This window comes from Erinaceus europaeus, chromosome 9 (assembly GCF_950295315.1).
Source record: "Erinaceus europaeus chromosome 9, mEriEur2.1, whole genome shotgun sequence".
Lineage (NCBI taxonomy): Eukaryota > Metazoa > Chordata > Mammalia > Eulipotyphla > Erinaceidae > Erinaceus > Erinaceus europaeus.
This window is the reverse complement of record NC_080170.1, coordinates 107,288,742-107,310,234: the sequence shown is the minus strand read 5'-3', so window position 1 is coordinate 107,310,234 and position 21,493 is coordinate 107,288,742. Positions and strand designations below refer to the sequence as shown.

The 21,493-nt window shown below is 37.0% G+C and overlaps 1 protein-coding gene across 4 annotated transcripts in view; it reads left to right on the top strand.

The window, feature by feature from the left end:
- IL1RAP (interleukin 1 receptor accessory protein) overlaps positions 1-21,493 on the top strand; it is a 167,797-nt gene that overhangs the window by 116,112 nt on the left and 30,192 nt on the right. For all 4 annotated transcript variants that reach the window (XM_016189357.2, XM_060198507.1, XM_060198508.1 and 1 more), the window contains 3 exons: positions 14,015-14,180; positions 15,604-15,675; positions 19,281-19,407. In XM_016189357.2, the coding sequence (XP_016044843.1) occupies positions 14,015-14,180; positions 15,604-15,675; positions 19,281-19,407 (365 nt within the window). The remainder of the gene's footprint in view (positions 1-14,014; positions 14,181-15,603; positions 15,676-19,280; positions 19,408-21,493) is intronic.

The window sequence follows — 21,493 nt, the reverse complement described above, 5'->3', positions numbered from 1 at the left end:
CAGTTCTCTGAACTCTACATATGAATGAAGTCCTTTACCTCATTACTCATTGCACTATGCATAGTCTTCTCCAGTTCCATTCATTTTATCCAAAAGGACACAATACCATCTTTTCACTGCTGAATATTATGCTATTGAGTATATGTCCCACAACTTCTTATCCAGTCATGGGCATTTCATGCTTCCAAATTCTGGCTATTGTGAATAATGCAGCTATGAACATGAGGGGTACATATAATCCCTTCGAATTAGTGTTATTATCTCTTTTGGATAAATGCCTGGGAGTGGAATTACTGTATCATATGGTATTTCCATATGTCTTTGTTTAAGGATTCTCTATACTGTTCTCCATAGTAGTTGTACCAGTTTGCATTCCCACCAGCACTGTAATAGAGTTCCTTTTTCTCCACATTCTTTCCAACACTTATCTTCTTCTTTTTTGCTGATGAAGGTCATTCTCATAAGTGTGAGGTAGTTATCTCAAGGTGGTATTAGTTTTCACTTCTGTAATGAAGAGTGAATTGGAGCATTTCAGCACATGTCTGTGGGCCATGTATATCTTTTCTTTAGAGAACTGTCTATTCATATCTTCTATCCACTTTTTTATTAGGTTGTTCTTTTTCTTTTTGTTGAGCTGTATGAGTTTGATAGATGTTTGATATCAACCACTTGTCTGAAGTACGGTATGAAAATATGATCTCCTAGTTGCTAGGTCTCCTGTTTATCCTTATAGAATTTTCTTTTAGTGTGTCAGCTTTTTAATTTGATATAGTCTCATTTGTCCAATCTTGTTTGTGTTTCTCTTGCCCATGGTGTGGAGTCTCTAAGTACATCTTTAATGTTAATGTCATGAAATGTTTTACTGATAACGTTCTTCTGTATGTTTACTTTCAGGTCAGTATCTAGATCTTTGGCGTATTTTGAGCTAATTTTGGTGTATGGTATTAATTTTTTGTCTAATTTCACTTTTCTATATCTGCCTGCCCAGTTCTCTCAGCACTATTTGTTTAAAAGACCTGCTTTTCCCCACTGGGCAGTTTTGGCTTCTTTGTCATATATGTGGTGCCTATACATGTGTGTTTAGTTCTGTGCTGTCTAACCTATTCCACTGGACCATGTGACCTTTTTTGTTCCAGTACCACACTGTTTTAATTACTATTGCTATATAGTATAACTTGAAGTTAGACATTGTGATGCCTCCATTTTTGTTCTGTTTCCTCAGGAGTGCTTTGCTAGTAATGCTTTTTTGAAATTCTATATGAATTTTTGAATAAGGTGTTCTATTTCCTGAAATAATATCATTGGAATTTTAATATGGATTGTACTGAATCTATAGATTGCTTTTGGCAGGATTGCCATTTTTATGATGTTTATTCTTCCAGTCCATAAACATGAGGTGTTCTTCCATTTCTTTTTGTCACCCTCTATTTCTTTTAACAGTGTTTTATAATTTTCCTTGAAAAGGTCACTCACCTTCTTTGTTAGATTTATTCCTAGGCATTTTATCTTTTTAGGTTTGATTATAACTTGGATTGCTTCCTTCAGTTGCCTTTCTCTGACCCATCACCCTTACAGAGAATTGCCACAATTTTTGGGTATTGGTTTTATAACCTGCTACTTTGATGAGTGTATTGATGATTTCCAGTAGATTTTGGCAGAGTTTCCTCTAGGTAGATCAACATATCATCTACAAACAATGATAATTTAACTCCATCTTTAATTTTTATTCCTTTGATATTTCTTTCTTGCCTGAGTGTGATGTCAAGGACTTCTAGGACTATGGTGAATAGAAGTACTAAAAGTGGGCATCCTTGCCTAGTTCCTGACTTTAGGTGTAAAGCTTTCAATTTTCCCCTGTTGAGTATGAAGTTAGCTATGGGTTTGTCATATATAGCCTTTACTATGTTGAGGAATTTTCCTTCCACTCCCAATTTTTTTTAGGGCTTTTATCGTAAAAGGGTGTCATAAAAAAAACCTCATCAAATGTTTTTTTTTTTCTGAGTCAATCGATAAAATCATGTGATTTTTAGCTTTCTTTTTATTTATATGTGGATTACATTGATTGATTTGAGGATATTGAACCACCCTCTTTCCCAAGGATGAATCCCACTTGATTTTGGTGAATTATTCTCTTATTTTGTTGTTGAATTTGATTAGGCAATATTTATTTTTTTAGTTGTGAGTTAATAGTGATTAACAAGATTTTAAGATAACAGGGATATAATTCACATAGTTCCCACCACCACCAGAGTTCCATGTCCCATTGCCTCCAATGAAAGCTATACTTAACTTCTCTCTTGGAAAAAATCTAGTGATTTCTTTATTAATGTCAAACTGTATTGCTACGAGTTTTCCTGTCAGGACTGCTTTTATGGTATTCAGTAGGGTCTGTTAGTTGATTTCTTCATTTTCTCTGGTATCAAGGTAAATCTTAATTTTGTTTTTGATCTTTTCAATGATCTATGTATTGTTCAGAAGAGTGCTATTTAGTGTCCAGACTTTAGAGCAGTTTCTTTTCTTTTTGTTGTTGATTTCTAGCTTCATGCCATCATAGTCTAAAAGATGTATTTTATAATTTTACATTTACATATATGTTTAGACTTTCTTTTTTACCCAGCATATGGTCACATCTTGTGAATGTTCCATGTGCACTTAAGAAGAATGTGTATTCAACTGTTTTTGAGATGGAAATTTTCTGTCTATATCTGTTAGGTCCATTTTGTCTATGGTTTCATTTAAGACTACTATTTTCCTGTTCATATTTTGTCCAGATAATCTGTCTCTTGCTGTGAGTGGTGTATTAAGACCCCCTACTATTTTTGCTATTAATATCTCACTTATGTTCAGTAAGTAATTGTTATATATTAACCTTCATACATATACATGCCCTAAACTCATGTATATGTATAAAGGTTATGTCTTCTTGATGGGTTAATCCTTTGACCATTATGTGTTGTTTCTCTCTGTCTCTGCTCACTATTTTTATATGAGAACAGACTAACTGTCCCTGTCCTTTTTTTTTTTTTTTTCCTGAATTACTAGATTGGAACATCTTGCTCCAGCCTCTTACATTAAGCTTCTATTTGTCTTTGAATGTGTGTTTCCAAAACATATAGTGGGTGGATCCTACTCCAGTTAGCTACTCTGAGTCTTTTGACAGGTGATTGTAGGTCATTTGCATTTAGGGTGTTTATTGATATATATAGTATACTTACATACATTCTGATTTTTCTTTTTTAATTTTAACTTATTTATTTTAAAAAGGAGACATTAACAAAACCATAGGGTAGGAGGGGTACAACTCCACACAATTCCCACCACCAGATCTCTATATCCCATCCTCTTCCCTGATAGCTTTCTTATTCTTTATCCCTCTGGGAGTATGGACCCAAGGTCATTGTGGGTTGCAGAAGGTGGAAGGTCTGGCTTCTGTAATTGCTTCCCCGCTGAACATGGGCATTGGCAGGTTGATCCATACTCCCAGTCTGCGCCTCTCTTTCCCTAGTAGGGTGGGGCTCTGGGGAAGCGGAGCTCCAGGACACATTACTGGGGTCTTTAGTCCAGAGGAGCCTGGCTGGCATCCTGATGGCATCTGGAACCTGGTGGCTGAAAAGAGAGTTAACATACAAAGCCAAACAAATTGTTGAATAATTATGGACCTAAAGGCTGGAATAGTGCTGATGAAGTGTTTGGGGGTACTCACTGCAGACTATTGTGCACTTCTGCTTTCAGGTATATATTTTGCCCTAGTTTATGGATATGTGTGAACATATGCTCTATCTCATGGGACCTGGTCTATATCTAGGTTTTGGGACTTTGTTAGAAAGTGAACACCTGGAATGGAATTAGAGAATACTATGAAAGGAAAGGTCTCACCAGAATGATTAAGCTGAAGGGTTGTCATTCCACACCTGAAGTCTCCGGATACAGTCTGAAGTGAAGCATGCTGAGGTGACACTCGTTGCGTTGATTAGGTTGCGATCCGTGGATGCAATATTATTTGATTTGAATTGAGAGAGGCATGCAGGAAAGTATGCCCCACCCTAAGGTTCCAGGACTGGGGGAGATAGAGGCTCTATAGTGGAGATGTGAGGTTCCTGCTGTCTTAGGATTCAAGAAGATAGTGATTGTTATCATCACATTATTTGGTAGTTGGGTTAACTTTGAAAAGTCCCTTTGTTAGGATTTTCTGTACAATACCCAACATCTTGTATATAGCTGTGCCACAGTTGCTTCTGTTCTCCCTGGTCTAGGCTTTTGAGAGAGTCAACATATCAAAGACTCAGCCTATGTATTAAAAAGACTCAGTCTATGTTTTAAAAAGTTCGAGACATATGATCAATTTTTCCCCTCTCATATTAATTAAATAGTGATTTATATGACTACAATTTAATAGGAGTGTACATAGACACCATTACCACCACCAAAAGACTCTATCCCCTCCCAGCCTCCTATCCCTGTCCCTCCCCTCTGACACCTCAGGAAGCCAAATATCCACCCTCCCCCTCACCACAGGGTTTTTACTTTGGTGCTCTGCTCTAGATTTAGTCAGATCCTACTTTTAGTTTCCCTTTCTGTTCTTTCTCAACTTCTGTTGATGAGTGGGATCATTCCATACTCATCTTTATCTTTCTGACTTAGCTCACTTAACATAATTCCTTCTAGCTCTGTCCAAGATGGGTCAGAGAAGGTGGGTTCATTGTTCTTGATAGCTGCATAGTATTCCATTGTGTATATATACCACAGCTTTCTCAGCCACTCATCTGTTGTTGGGCACCTGGGTTGCTTCCAGGTTTTAGCTATTATGAATTGTGCTGCTATGAACATAGGTGTACACATATATTTTTGGTTGGGTGTTATGGAGCCCTTGGGGTATATTCCCAGGAGAGGAATTACTGGGTCATATGGAAGGTCCATGTCTAGCCTTGTGAGAGTTCTCCATACTGCTTTCCACTGAAGCTGGACCAATTTACATTCCCACCAGCAGTGAAGAAGGGTTCCTCTGTTCCCACAGCCTCTCCAGCATTTGTTGCTACTCATTCCGATTTACTTTTGAGTTTGCTTTAAGTGGTTGATTCTTTGCCCATTTATTTCTATCTGTCATTTTGTGTGGATGGGTTTCTGTGATGAGTTCCTCACTTGGTCTTGATTAACATTTGATAAAATTGATTTGTCCATTAATTTCCTCTTCTTTCCTATTTATCTTTCTTTTTTATTGTGTTCTTTTTTTTTTTAACAACTGCCATTGACAGTGACTTTACTTTTTTATTATCTTTATTTATTGGATAGAGAAAGCCATAAATTCATAGGGGGAGACAGAGAGACACCTGAAGCTCTGCTTCATCACTCATGAAGCTTTCCTCCTGCAGGTGGGGACTAAGGACTTGAACCTAGGTCCTTGCTCATGTGCACTCAACCAATGCGCCACCACCTGGCCCCTTATTAGGGGCCTGTTCTTAATTCTAGTCTATTGCTATTCACCTCACTTAGAACATGTAATCCGTTGCTTCCTCATTTCTTGTAGAACTCCTTTCAGTATTTTATATAAGATGGGGTTGGTGATGGAAAACTCCTTTAGCTTTTGGATATTTAAGAAGACCTTTATTTCCCCTTCATATTTGAAAAATAGTTTTGCAGGATACAAGATCCATGACAGGAATCCCCCCTCTTTTACTACTTTGAATATGCCATTCCACTCTCTCGGTGCCTCTAGGGTTTATTAAGAGAAGTCTGATGAAACCTGGTAAATCTCCCTTTGTGTGTAACTTCTTTCCTTTCCCTAGCAGCCTGCCAATTTTTCCTTTGTCATTGAGTTTTGATAGTTTTTACAATTATGTTTTGGTAGTTTTACATTCATGTATGTGAGTGTATGCTCAGCCTCTTGAATGGCTATTTTATAAGGATTGCCTAATTGAGGAAAGCTAAAATTTCCCTGAATATGGTCTCTGTTCCCATAAGCCTGTCCTCTTCCTCCAGAATTCTGGCCAATTTTATATTGCACCTTTTGATGGAGTCTGCAGTTTCACAGAAAGTCACTTCATTCTTTCTACCTTTCTACTTCCTGTTCTTTAAAGTGAAAGAGGGGGTTATATTTATCTTCTAGATTATATATTCCTTCTTCTGCATGACTGAATCTACTTTCTAAACCTTCTACTTAAGCTGGTACTGCCCTCAAAGTATCTTTTCAGTCCCTGCAGTCCTATTTGAAGTTTTTCTGTTATAATTTACCACTGCTTAGTGAACTCTGATTGAAACTCTTCTTTGATATTTTATAGTTTCTTAGAGAACTCTGATTAATGGTTTTTCTTTCATGTTTTCTAGTTTCTTAGAGAACTTTGGTCCAGGCTCTTCTTTTGTGTTTCCTAACTCTTTATTGAAAGATTCTTTCAACTCTTGCATATGATTTTTCCATACTATGCTTAGATTGTGCAGAGTCTTAATGATGGATTTTGTGTAGTCTTTCTCTGATAATCCTGCTATGTTCTTATTTTCTTGGAGTCTTCTTATTTCATTCCTGTCTATCTGATTTGTCATGTTTGGTAGATTGTCTGCAATTCTTCTATTTACAAATGTGTGTGTGTGTGTGTGTGTGTGTGTGTGTGTGTGTGTGTATGCTGGTTACTACTGGCCAACAATTGGTAGTATTGTTGTAGTCTCTGGACTTCTCTTTATTTATATGTCAGGTGGTGGAGGGATGGGGGTTGGGTTTAGGTTTCTTGTTGTTCTCTTGAGCATTGTGTTCTCTATGATATATATTCTGTATGATTTCAATTGGAATCCAAGTCTCAGGCCTTTGATGTTAGGCTGCAGCTGTATTCAGAAAAGCAGGCTTCACGTTACCATTTAGTTGCTATCTGCCACAAACTCCCTTTATGTTTTGGCAACAGACAGGATTTCTAATAGATGGGACTTCTTTTGGTTAGAAATGCTCCATGCTTTTTTTTGGTGTGTCTTTGCCTGTATATTCAGTAATTAATGCTGGTAATGTCATGGGTTAAAAGTTGAAAGGTTTTCAACACCAGAGTTGTGTTTTGTTTTGGCTACTGCTGCGTGTAGAGGGGAAAATGGTATAGTCCTCTGCTGTTCAATCTTAGTTCTTTGTGTTTGGTTTCCTTGCCTGTGTCCATTCTCACCCCAGTCATGTGTATGAGTTGTGGTTCTTCTTTGGATATCTCAGCTGTAGTTGGTGAGTTTTATTAAGTTTGGTAGTTGTAGATATTTGTTGTTTTGTGGGAGATCAGCTCTGTGACTTTTACTCCATGGCCATACCTCCTGGAAGTACCTGAGCTATATTCATCAGATACTATTTATAAGTCATATTTAAAAAGTGAATCTTTATTACTTATGAGAAAATATCATAAAGAGATGACATTTCTGATAAAATTTCCCTTCTTGACATTCTTGTTGAGAAGCTAGTCCAAAGTCTGTGTAATAGACTCTGTGTTTAAAATGCTTACTTAATTTTGGACTGACAGCTTAGTTGATTATCCCTTTCCTTTGCCTATTCTCCATACTTAGTGGTTTTTAACATTTTGTATGCAGAAAGTGTTTATCATATTTTCTTTGTACATATTTAACCACATATGCATATCATTCATGTCTAATTCTGAGAACTCAAGATCCATCTACTAAACTCAAAAAGTCTGTTCAAATATCTGTGAAGACACAAAAATAAATTAGGCCAAAATGAATCTCCCTATCTTGGTACTTTAATAGCACTTAATTTGTACCTTATCTTTGTCACTATAATCGTTGCATTTCATTTACTGTACTAGTGTACTCTTTCTCTTTTCTTTCCATCAAATATGAACCATCTAGCACTCAACTGAGGTAACATGTTTTATATTTAGAATTGATTACATTATATCAATTATATTTGAACTGTAAATAAGTATGCTGTGGGTAGATCGCCACCATGGCCATTGTGCAGCTGAAAGGTTGGTCTTCTTTTTAACTTCTTTCTTTTAGATCTGGAATGAATTTATGGGTAAACTAAAACCATGACTTGTTAAATATATATTTGCTTCATAAACACTTGTAAATTCACTTACACTTAACTCAATCTTGTATTTGGAAATATGGTTTCTAGTCTTTGAGTAGCCCAGTCTTTATACATATCTATTTTCATGTATTGCTAATACTTTGTTTAAAGTTATCATAAAACTTGTAGGATTTAGTTTCTGGCACAGTTTACTATATATAAAAATATCTTATGTATTTCAGGTGTGTGTACGGAAGGGACTAGATATGCAGTTACTTATAAGAAATAAAAGGACTAAGGATATACCACCACCATAGGATATGAGAGTTACACATGAGAGGACCCAGGTTTAAGCCCAAGCACACATTGCCAGAGATGATCTATGCTCTCATAAAACAAATCATCATTAATAAAAATAAAATTTAAAAAGAAACAGAAAGAATTTATCAGATACTCAGTTTTGATTATGTATAACATATCAACACCCTAAAAGTACCCAACACACATACACATGTACAAAATAAAATGATTTCTTTTTTTCATTAAATACCATAGGTCTAATAGCTTTGTCTTTTTAATCTTTTTTTATATATAAAAAGGAAACATTGACAAAACCATAGGATAAGAGGGGTACAACTCCACACAGTCCCCACCACCAGAACTCCGTATCCCATCTCCTCCCCTAATAGCTTTCCTATTTTTTAACCCTCTGGGAGTATGGACCCAAGGTCATTGTAGGATACAGAAGGTGGAAGGTCTGGCTTCTGTAATTGTTTCCCTGCTGAACATGGGTGTTGACAGGTCGATCTATAATCCCAACCTGCCTCTGTCTTTCCCTACCAGGGTGGGTCTCTGGGGAAGTGGAGCTCCAGGACACATTGGTGAGGTTGTCTGTCCAGGAAAGTCTGGTCGGCATCATGGTAGCATCTGGAACCTGGTGGCTGAAAAGAGAGTTAACATACAAAGCCAAACAAATTGTTGACCAATCATGAACCTAAAGGCTGGAGTGGTGCAGATGAAGAGTTGGGCTAAAAGCTTTGAAGCAGCTATTTTTTCTTTTTTTTTAGTTTCTTTGGTTAAACTAGTTAATTTAACCATTTTTGATTAACCTTTTTTCCCTGAATATTTCCCATAGAGTTTTGTGAGATATTCATTAGAGATTTATTTAGTTCTTTGTTTGTTTATTTTAATTGATTAGAGACAGAAATTGAGAGGGAAGAGTGAGATAGGAAAAACCACATGTGAAGCTTCCTCCTACAAGTGAGATCTGGAGGCTTGACCCTGGTTCTTGCGGACTGTAACATGCTCTGAACCTTATTCACCACCATCCATCTGGAATATAGGATATTCTCCTTTTTTTTTTCTTGATTAAATTACCTCAGAAACCTGCCAAGCATTTTTTTTTATCATTTTATTGGGGAATTAGTGGTTTACAGTACATGCATTGACACACAGATATTCTTCTTCATCTCCTTGTGAAAGTACTCTGCAGAACACTCAACCCACAACTTTTTACATCATCAAGCACCAGGACCCCAAGGATCTCTTCAGCCCCTCCTCCTCCCTCCTTCCCCAGAGTCATTTTCTGTAATGTAATGCACCATAACCAGTCCAAATTTCACTTTGTGTTCCCTCTGCCAGTCCCTACTTACTAAGTCCAGCATATAAGTGAGAACATTTTGACATTTTTGTCCTCTGTTATGAGGTGACAAAGAAATACTAGATAAAAGAATTTTTTTTCCTACTAGTACAGATTTAATGGATAGCTTTAAGTATGATCAGCCTAAATTTCAAGCTCATCTTCATGGATTTGGATTAAGATGAAGACAAAAAGAGTCAGTAAGAAATAGACACACATTTGTTTCCTTTCATGTTCCTTGACATTTGGATTTATCTGATTCAATTTCACTATTAGTGAAAAGTCCTTGAGAACTAATCCTTTGTTTTATCTAATACTGTTATTGTTAGAAACTCAAACAATATCCAGTATACAATTTATTTAATGATATACAACAGTGAATAGGTGAATAGAAGTCAGAAAATAATTTTACATGTGTAGGCCATGCATCTATTTCTAAATTTTTATTATATTTATTTATTGGATAGAGGCAGCCAGAAATCAAAAGGGAAGGGGGGAATAGAGGAGAGAGACACCTGCAGCCCTGCTTTACCACTCGTGAAGCTTTCCCCCTGCAGGCAGGGACCAGGGGCTCAAACCTGCGTCCTTGCGCACTGTAACATGTGCGCCCAACCAGATACACCAACACCTGGCCCCCCAAGGCCATGCATCTTAAATAGTCCCACCATAAGTGACAGATACGCATCAAGGTAATAGGAGGGGGAAACACCCTTTTGGGTTGCTGAGATAGTTCACCAGACAGGGTATCTATTTCGCTATACGTGTGATCCAGGTTCAAGCCCAGCCTATCACAGCGTAGGGGAAGCTTGAGGGCAGTGATGTCTCTCACTTGTCTGTCTCTCTTCTGTTAAAGATGGCACAGAATGGTGAAGTGACAACAAAAACAATAAAGCAACCGCCTTTGGAGCACATTCTTAAGTGCTGTCAGCAAGTTCACTATAAATAGCTGACACGTTATGATTTCAATTTACAGTTGGTGGAATTAGCTTCATGGCAATGATGGAACCATGTCATACTTTTAATACTGAAGTGATATGATACATATGCTGAAGCAGAATCGATGTTTGGGAAATAGAATTAAGTGGATTAAAAGCAAAGGGCTCCAAACACGTAGATCTAAATTCAGATGACAGTTCTACTAACTCAGTGACAGTGAAAATGGCTTATCCATTCTGGGCAAAGTTCCTGCTGGGGATGGGTGAGAACCCTGATGTCAATAATAATGATGATAATGAGAATCACAGAATAAGTTTGGCACCGTGATAGGTAAGATAAGATAATGAAGTAAATTGAAGTGCATGTCTCAGTATAATTTTTCTAGTTTTGTCTCATTGTAGAACAAGAAATGTCCATTCTTGTTTTAAAAGTTAGCTAAAGACCTTTCTATATTCAGCTATAGAAAAACTGATTTGCGTTCTGCATGGTTATCTTCTCTCTCTTTTTTTACTTCTAAAACTAGAGCATGTTTAGTCTGATCTGTCAACTTTGTTGCGATTTAAGAACCGTTTAGCTAATAAATTAGAAAGGAAAATAGCTTTAAACTCCTTAAGTGAAAGGTGCTATAAAACATCTAATAGTGTTTATGGCTAGTTTAAACACATTTAAACCAGCTCTGACATGAATTCATTATAGTGCTATAGGCCTTTGTGAAAGCCCAAGTGTACTGAAATTTTTTGCTAAGGTGACAATTGTCTAGAAGCACTGTTTATCAAAATAGGATAAATTAATTCAGAAAATAACTAAATTGAGCATATGTCAGCTTCCTCTTGATGATCATCTCCAGTAATCAAAAATTAGTGCTCAGAGTGGCAGGTAGCTCACCTGGTAGATAGAGCACACACCTTACTGTGTGTGCATAGAGCCATGGATTTGAGCCCTGATACCATGTGGAATGTGTGCGTGGTGGCATGATGCTGTGGTATCAAATATCCCTTCCTCTTCTTTCTCCTGTAAAAATATAACCAAAAAATTATGACTGAGGAGACAGTATAATGGTTATGCAAAAGACTTTCAATCCCTAGCACCACCATAAGCCTGAGTTGAGCAGTGCTGTGGTCTTTCTCTCTGTGTCTTTCTCTCTCTCATTAAAATAAAATAAATAAATAATTTAAAATTTTTTTTGTAATTTTATTTATTTTCCCTTTTGTTGCCCTTGTTGTCTTTTTATTGTTGTTGTAGTTATTATTGTTGTTGTTACTGATGTTGTCATTGTTGGATAGGACAGAGAGAAATGGAGAGAGGAGGGGAAGACAGAGAGAGGGAGAGAAAGACAGACACCTGCAGACCTGCTTCACTGCCTGTGAAGCGACTCCCCTGCAGGTGGGGAGCCGGGGGCTGGAACCGGGATCCTCATGTGGTCCTTGTGCTTTGCGCCACCTGCGCTTAACCCGCTGCGCTACCGCCAGGCTCCCTATAATTTTTTTAAATAATAAAAAAAAAAAATCCAGGGAGGATACTTATCAGTGTTCTATGTGTGGAGAGTCCTTGAGTTCTTTCCCCAGCACTGCAAATGAAAAGCTTGGTGCTATATTTACCATATTTCCTGTGACAATAGTCTACTTACTTATACCTGCCCTATCTCCAGGAATTAAGAAATCTTTGGTAGCCAGGCGGTAGGGCAGCAGGTTAAGCGCTCATGGCGCAAAGTGCAAGGACCCGCACAAGGATTCGTGTTCGAGCCCTCGCCTCCCCACCTGCAGAGGAGTCGCTTCACAGGTGGTGAAGCAGGTCTGTAGGTGTCTTTCTTTCCCCCCCGTCTTCCCCTTCTTTCTCCATTTCTCTCTGTCCTACACAACAACGACAACATCGACAGCAATAATAACTACAACAGCAATAAAAACAAGGGCAACAAAAAGGAAATAAATATTTAAAAAATAGAAAAGAAATCTTTAAGTGTATAAGAATTAAAATTAAATATGTAAGTACTAGAAATTGAAAGTAATACCTAAGAATTATATCTTAATTTTAAGGATCGAAATTACTTTTAAGGTAATATATTCATCTATGTCATAGTTAAATTATCCATTTAATAAAACATCATTTTTGTGTTGAGTATTGGTTATTTTATCAGAATTTACACAATTAGAAAGTAATAGAGGTATAGTTCCACACCATTCCCACTACTAAAGTTCTGGGCTTTGGATCCCTCCCCCCACAACTGTAACCACATAGGTCTCACAAGGTGTTAGATATTGGTCGACTGTTTCTTTTTTTCCTCAAGTTTATTTGTTTCAATTCTCTATGTTCTGTATATGAATGAAACCATCTAGTAGTTGTCCTGCACTTCCTTACTTCACTAAGCATAATTACCTCCAGTTCTATCCCATTTTTGTCCAAAAGAAAACAATATTGTCTTGTTAAATTGCTGAATAGTACTCCATTTAGTATATGTGCCATCATTTCTTTATCCACTCATCTGCCCGTGGGCTTTTAGGTTGCTTCCATAGTTTGGCTATTGTGAACAGTGCAGCTATGAGCATGCCCCCATGCATATGTCTGTTTGAATGAGTGTTTTTCATGTTCCTAGGAGTTCCTAGGAGTGGTATTGCTGGATCATAAAGTATTTCTATTTGTGCTTGTTTAAATATTTTCCATACTGTCTTGATAATGACTGAGCCAATTTGCATTCCCACCAGCACTGTAATAGAGTTCTTCTTTCTCCACATCTTTTACAACACTTGTCATTTCCTGAAGAAAGAAAAATATAAATTTTAATGTTCAACACATATATATTTTACACATTATACACTGATTAATGTGCTTTAAAATATAAAACAAAATATTAGGCACAGTAAGACATGAAAACCAAGATTCTAATTACATTGAATGCCAAAATCAAGCATGTAGATTTAAACCTAATTTGTCAAATGGAGTGACTAGATTTCTGATTTAATATAATCGGGAGAAAAATGAAAAGTAGGTTTTAGTTTTTTTCGTTGTTTTGTTTCTCAGAGGACTATGCATTATGGTGTATTATGGTGGTATTGGGAAATGAACTTGGGACCTCAGAGTAACAGGCATAAAAGTGTTTTATATCATCTCTGTGCTATCTCTGTAGCTCTGATATTTTTAAATAGCATGTAGTCTTTTAATATTGTCTTAGTCAGCTTCCTGAACTTTAACCTTGCTATACTATTTGGTCAGAGATTGGAATCAGAGACAGGAAGTTTATACATTGGGATTTTATTTCAGTTCCAAAAGTCAGTTTTTCCTTTGCAGGAAGATAGTGAAGGTTATTATATCTATTCACTACAGAACATCACCACATAATCAACCAAAGTGATGCTGTAGAAAATTCTTCCATATCAATTTTCGTATGTTCTATGTAAGATTAAATGCATTTTATATTTTTGACACATGCCCATACAGTAGTAAACATCTTTTATTTCCTCTAGGGCTGTGGCGTAATAAAGGGCTTTGCTAATGTTATCCCTGAAGGCATGGAATTGAGTTTTCTCTTAGCATTGGTTACAAATGATGGAAATTACACATGTGTAGTAACATATCCAGAAAATGGACGCATCTTCCATCTCACCAGGTCTCTGACTGTAAAGGTGGTAGGTAAGTATGATTCATATTATATGTAGACAACATAAATGCAATGATCTTGCTTTGACTTGTAGTTATATATGTAAAGTTTTGGGGGTTTTTTTGTCTCTTTGTGCACTGCATTATCTCAGAGCCTTCAGCAATTCTACATCCATGGCAGTTATTAACTATTGGTCTACTGAATGGAAATGTGAATAACTGAAATAAAGATTAGTCAATGAAGGGTGTACTTTCAGATCCATGTTCAAATTATACTAATGCAATTCGTTTTCAGTGCAACTTTGATCTTAGTCTCCTCTCTCTATACTGAGACTGACTACTTAGCATTCAGCATAGTTGAGAATATTATAAACAATATGCATAATGAGGCCAAGGTAATAGGCACGCAATTTTTGAACTATATTACTAAGTTTATTTAAATTTGGTATTTGGGTAAAATAAGTAAATTCCTTAAATTTATGTCTTTCTATGTACGTAAAATGTTACAAATAATTCAAAATAGTTTTATTTTTACTGTTTTTTTAAAATTTTTTATTTAAGAAAGGATTAATGAACAAAAACATAAGGTAGGAGGGGTACAACTCCACACAATTCCCACCACCCAATCTCCATAACCCACCCCCCTCCCATGATAGCTTTCCCATTCTATTTTTACTGTTTTAATCCCTGCTCTGCACTGAAAGAACAAGGGTGAAAAACCAGAGAATCGTAGAGAACATTTAAAAAGAGTCAAAAGACTCTCTCTTTTTTTTCCTTTATTATTTTTTGGAGGGCTGATGGTTTGCAGTAGAGCTGTTGACACATGTGCACACTTTCTCGTCTCATCATGGTAGATGTCTGCAAGGCACTGTCACCCCCGACTTGGGCTCTTTACCACCATCATACCTCAGGACCCCACAGACTCCAGCCTCCTCCCTACTCTTCTTCCCCAGATTCCTCTGCTGTCATGGATAAATTTAAAAGAAGGAGAGAATTAACTAGTATAAATAAAATTTACATAAAAACTTTGGATGGATTTCAGTCTCCCCTTTCTATGCTTACTTTCAGAATAATGTGGTCAGGAGTTAATTCAGAAGTAAATTTACACTAAATGTGAAACTTAAGATAAACTTTTGAAGTATATAGCTGTATACTCACATTAACAAATGTTTCACATATGTAAGCTTTGGGAAACAAAAACACAGATTAAACATTCTATTCTGTAGCATGGGGGGTACTTAATATGTAGTGTTTATCTCTTTCTTAGCTTATTTTAAAAACATGAAATGTTGTAATTGAACATGTATAGGGCTGTGATTTCCTTCAAGAAGAGCTGGCAAACTGTACCAGAAAGTTAGGCAAGAATTCACAGAAGAGCAACTTTTGAGAGGGTTCTGAGGGATAAAACCTATATAGTTTGACATCGTCTCCCATTGTCTATTTCTCTCTCACACAGGCTCTCCAAATGATGCCTTGCCCCCACAGATATATTCACCTAATGATCGTGTGGTGTATGAAAAAGAACCTGGTAATGTGTCTCTGAATTTCACTTAGATTATTTTAATTATAAAGCATAATATGTCTCTTTTTTAAAATTTATTTATTTATTTAAGAAAGGAGACATTAACAAAATCATAGGATGGGGGGTACAACTCCACACAATTCCCGCCACCCAATCTCCATATCCCCTCCCCTCCCCAATAGCTTTCCCATTCTCTATCCCTCTGGGAGCATGGACCCAGGGTCCTTGTGGGTTGCAGAAGGTGGAAGGTCTGGCTTCTGTAATTGCTTCCCCGCTGAACATGGGCATTGACTGGTCGGTCCATACTCCCAGTCTGCCTCTCTCTTTCCCTAGAAGAGTGAGTCCCTGGGGGAAGCGGAGCTCCAGGGCACATTGGTGGGGTCTTCAGTCCAGGGAAGCCTGGCCGGCATTCTGATGGCATCTGGAACCTGGTGGCTGAAAAGAGAGTTAACATACAAAGCCAAACAAATTGTTGAAGAATCATGGACCCAAAGGTTGGAATAGTGGAGATGAAATGTTGGGGGGAACTCACTGCAAACTCTAGTGTACTACTGCTTTCAGGTATATGTTTGCCGTAGTTTATGGATATGTGTGAACATATGCTCTGTCTCCTGGAACCTGGTCTATAACTAGGTTTTGGGAATTTGTTAGGAAGTCAACCACCTGGGATGGAATTAGAGAATACTATGAAAGGAAAGTTCTCACCCGAGTGATGAAGCTGAAGGGTTGTCGTTCCACACCTGAAGTCTCTGGACACACTCTGAAGTGAAGCCTGCTGGGGTGGCTCTCATTGCATTGATTAGGTTGCAATCAGCAGATGCAATATTATTTGATAAGAATTCGGAGAAGCATATGGGAAAGTGGGCCCCACCCTAGGGTCCCAGGACTGGGGGAAGTTTAGGCTCGATAGTGGAGATGTGAGGTTCCTGCTGTCTTGGGGTTCGAGAAGACAATGGATAGTTACTGTTATCATCACATTATTTGGTAATTGGGTTAGCTTTGAAAAGTCCCTTTGTTAGACATACAATCAATTTTCCCCCTTTCATATTAATTAAATAGTTATTTATATAACTACAATTTAATAGGTGTGTACATAAACACTATTCCCATCACCAAAAGATTGTGTCCCATCCTACCCACCCGCCCCCACCCCCACCCCCACCCCTGCTGGCCCAGGAAGCCGCATGTCCACCCTCTCGCTCACCACAGGGTTTTTACTTTGATGTCTTACTTTCAATTTAGTCAGATCCTGCCTTTAGTTTTCCTTTCTGATCTTTCTCAACTTCTGTTGATGAATGGGATCATCCCATACTCATCTTTGTCTTTCTGACTTAGCTCACTTAACATAATTCCTTCTAGCTCTGTCCAAGATGGGCCAGAGAAGGCGGGTTTATTGTTCTTGATAGCTGTATAGTATTCCATTGTGTATATATACCACAGCTTTCTCAGCCACTCATCTGTTGTTGGGCACCTGGGTTGCTTCCAGGTTTTAGCTATTATGAATTGTGCTGCTATGAACATAGGAGTACACACATCTTTTTGGTTGGGTGTTATCCTGGGGTATATCCCCAGGAGAGGAATTACTGGGTCATATGGAAGGTCCATGTCTAGCCTTGTGAGAGTTCTCCAGACTGCTCTCCACAGAAGCTGGACAAATTTACATTCCCACCAGCAGTGCAAAAGGATTCCTCTGTCCCCACAGCCTCTCCAGCATTTGTTGCTGCTGTCCTTTTTGATATATGCCATTCTCACAGGGGTGAGGTGGTATCTCAATGTTGTCTTTATTTGCATTTCTCTGACAATCAGTGACATGAAGCAGTTTTTCATATGTTTGTTAGCCTTTTGGAACTCCTCTGTAGTGAATGTTTTGTTCATATCCTCTGCCCATTTATGGATGGGGCCATTTGTTTTTTTGGTGCTAAGTTTGCTGAGCTCTTTGTATATTTTGGTGATTAGTCTCTTGTCTGATGTATGGCATGTGAAGATCCTCTCCCATTCTGTGAGGGGTCTCTTTGTGTGATAGTTTCTTTGGCTGTGCAGAAGCTTTTCAATTTGATATAGCTTTTCAATTTGATAAATAACACATGAAAATTGAGGAGTATTAGAAGAGAAAATATGGATTGAAAGTGAAATGTCTGACAATATGGCAGCTCAGGAGATAAACTCATTCATCCATCTTGTAGGCAGTTCCAGTATGCTCTGCCTCTCTGGGAAACGACTCATTTCTTCAACTGCTAGTGATTTCTCCCTTCCTATTAGTGATTTCAGTTTGAGGCAAACAACTTGCACAAGACATTGACTTGGCAACATTTCAGCATGAGCATAAGATAACCTTTAATCTGCTCTACTCCAAAGGGGTAGGAGATGGAGTGTAGAGGCAGGATTGTTAATTTTACAATTCGTAGAACTGCTAAGTCTTATTCAGAATCCTCTTGTTTGCTAAGACTAGGTTTTTTGTTTTTACTTTGTATAGTTTATTATTTATGTAATTCTAGACAAAAATCACTTGTAATTGACCAAAAGAGGCATAATTTGTAATTCTTCCAACTCAATGCTTCCCACAGTTAAGGGAAAATAGAAAAATTGGACTTGTTCTGTATTGTATCCTATACAATAAATCTACTCAAACTCAGTGATGTTATAAAATAATGTTTGTTCAAATACATTGAATATACTAGAACCTGGTGGCTGAAAAAAGAGTTAAGATATAAATCAGAACAAATTGTTGACTAATCATGAACCTCAAGGTTGGAATATTACAGATAAAGATTTGGGGTCTCCATTTTGAAGATAGCTAGTAAGCCCATTTTAGTTACATTCCAAAAGGCCTATGACTATACTAGTTTTTTTCCTGAGCCTGACATCTGATATGCAGGCTGATCCAAGTTGTCTGGAGTACCTCATTTGCATATAGGCATATCACAGCCAATCACTTAATAGTTTGTTTGTTTTTTTAAAACAGAGTGTGGACATTCTGTTCCAGAAACCCTTCTCCCAGGGTCTCTTTCTGACCCTAAACTGCCCCTAGCAATTCCTCAGTACAGTAAACCTTAGATATTTCTTCATCCCTCCAACCTCATGTTCCACCTCAAAATATGTTACAGAAGTTGTTTCTCTGTAAATTACCTTTAAACTGATTGTGTCCTGACGGTTTGAACATTTCTAGGCATGTCCCACTGTGACCATCCTCTCAACAGTTTCATTGCCACTTTTCTCTAAAGAAAAAGATTTGCAGAACCTTTCATACTGACCCTTCCTTGTGATAACAAAAGTAAATAGACATGAAGGCTTAGGGCTAAAGAAAATAAAATACACCATCAGAGTCTCTTTGAAGAAATATTGTCATTTTGGATTATATAGTAAATAATAGATTGTAACAGATACTGTTTACATAGGTTGCATTCTAGTGAAATTAGGAAAAGTTTTTGGATACTTTTATTTAATTTGCTTCAGAATGAAGTATGGTACACACATTTGTAATAGTTCATTTGAAAATTAGATGAACAATTTTAAGTAGTTGAAACTTGTTTATAATAATTCTGATCAGTCATGATACACTGCATAGATACTCTCATATGAATTTTATAAACTGATGGGTTTTTGTCTTCTAGGAGAGGAGCTATTAATCCCCTGTACTGTCTACTTCACTTTCCTGGAAAACTCTCGCAATGAACTTTGGTGGACCATTGATGGAAAAAAACCAGAGGACACTACTATTGAAGTTACTGTTAATGAAAGGTATCACTGATGCAGTTAAGGGAGTGACTAACCTTCACCCTTCAATCTGATGCCCATCGATATATACTAGTCAATAGATATAAAGTAATTTTGCCTCTTTGCAGAGTTTTCAAGTCTTTACTGACTACATCCCAAAGCAAGATTTCTAGATTTGCAATCCAAGACCTAGAGTTGAATTACCATTTCCTGACATGGGCAGTCTTCAATAAAAGTTATCCATAGGGCACAGCATTCCCAGAATGCTTACACACTTATGATACCCACTAGAAAATAGATGGAATTACTATTTTACATAAATGCGAGGTCACGAGATTAAGCTGTTACAGAATAACTTGTCAGTGTAACCCTGTTCTTCAAAACTGGAGTCTGTTCCTATGTAACTGGCCTCATCTAATGGTGTCACTTGTCTTTCAGTGAGCCCGTATTTACTGTCATCATCCTTTCTTTCTTAATTCACAAAATATTTAGACTATCAAATTGACACCTACTTTTTCAACACCACAAGTTTTGTCATAAACTGGAAAGGGGTAGATAATGTAGTTCACCCTTAAAATCATGGGTTGAAGTGATCAGGCTTATGGTTCATTAGTTGAACTTTTGTCTTACATGTTTGAGGTAGTGGGTTCTATTACTGACACCACATGAGAGAGTAACAAAAACAAATGTAGCTTTATGGATGATGGAGCAGTGCTTTGATCCGTACCTGCTTATCATTCATCTACCTACAAACTTATATATCTTATCTACCCCTCTCTCTCTCATCTATCCATTTTTTTCTCTTGCTATCTTTCATATAAAATATATTTTTAAAAAATCAGCCAGGGATATTTCTTAGAAGTTGAGAGTATGTCTCACATACCTGATGCCCTGAATTCCATCACTAACACTGCATTAAAAGAATAGCAAGCTGGGTCGTTTTATTACTAAATATACATTCTTTTATGAAAGAGCTTGGGTTGGCAAAGAAGAAAGCTTTAGAGAAAAATCATTTTATATAACTGAAGCATATGACTGAAAAAAAAAACAACTGGTTGACTCTTGTTATTATTTAAATTAGTAGCCGAACAACTTTATAACGAATTTGTCTAAGCCTCATCACCATTGCGTAGATAGATCTTAAATTATGTGAGTGTTCACAGTTACCTAATAGTAGTCCCAAACTCTGGTGATGATCAGAGAGAGTGGGGAGAAACATTGTGAGAGGCAGGTAGAGGGGTCTTTTTTTGATGGCACTGCAACTTTGCTGCCATCTGTGGTGAGTAGTACAGATGTAGATGTGAAAATATGCCCCTAAGGTCTCAAAATATTTTTTAAAATGTTATTTAAAAATGAAAATAACCCAATATAATTTAATAAATACAGTGAGTTTGAATTATTGGATGTCATGAGAAAATTTGGTTAGAGATTCTAGGAATTGTTAGGACATTGAACAATACGTCTTAGATGATATAATACATATATAAGATCTGAAGAGTGGTTCCAAACCAACTAGATAAGGAAATGGAAAGAACACTGCTGTATAAAGAAGCATCATATGCAGAGATTTAGAGGTTGGAGAAGTAGAGCATTTTTATAGTATAGAAGGTTCTAGAAATTGCGGGGGAGGGGGGTTGCTAAAAGCATTGATGAGAATCTTACTAACGAAACAATGGGAGAATATTGGTCATTTCAAGAATTCTTAACATTGTGCTTTCTGGTCTCATAATAAAGACAATTGAATTTCTCATCCTTGTTGGTTGCTGAAATACAAATTCTCTGCCCATAGTTGAGCAGTGCAGTTGAGTTTAGACTCACAATCGACCTTCTGAGTAACAGTAAGTACTATCAGGAATAACCTATATGGCAGTCAGCTATAAGAGAGATTTTTTTTTTAATTTCCTTTACAGCTAAGAAGTTTTAAATAAATTGAAATCTGCATTTTTTTCCCAAAGAACTAATCTACAACTTATTGAAATTTGGATACATTTATTTTCACAAAGTTTCTGAGAAGTTTCACAGAGTTTCTCTGAGAAGTTTCTTCTGTATATCAGTTAAGAAGTAACTGTTAAACTCCAACATTCTCACCAAGAAATATATTGTCTTTAAA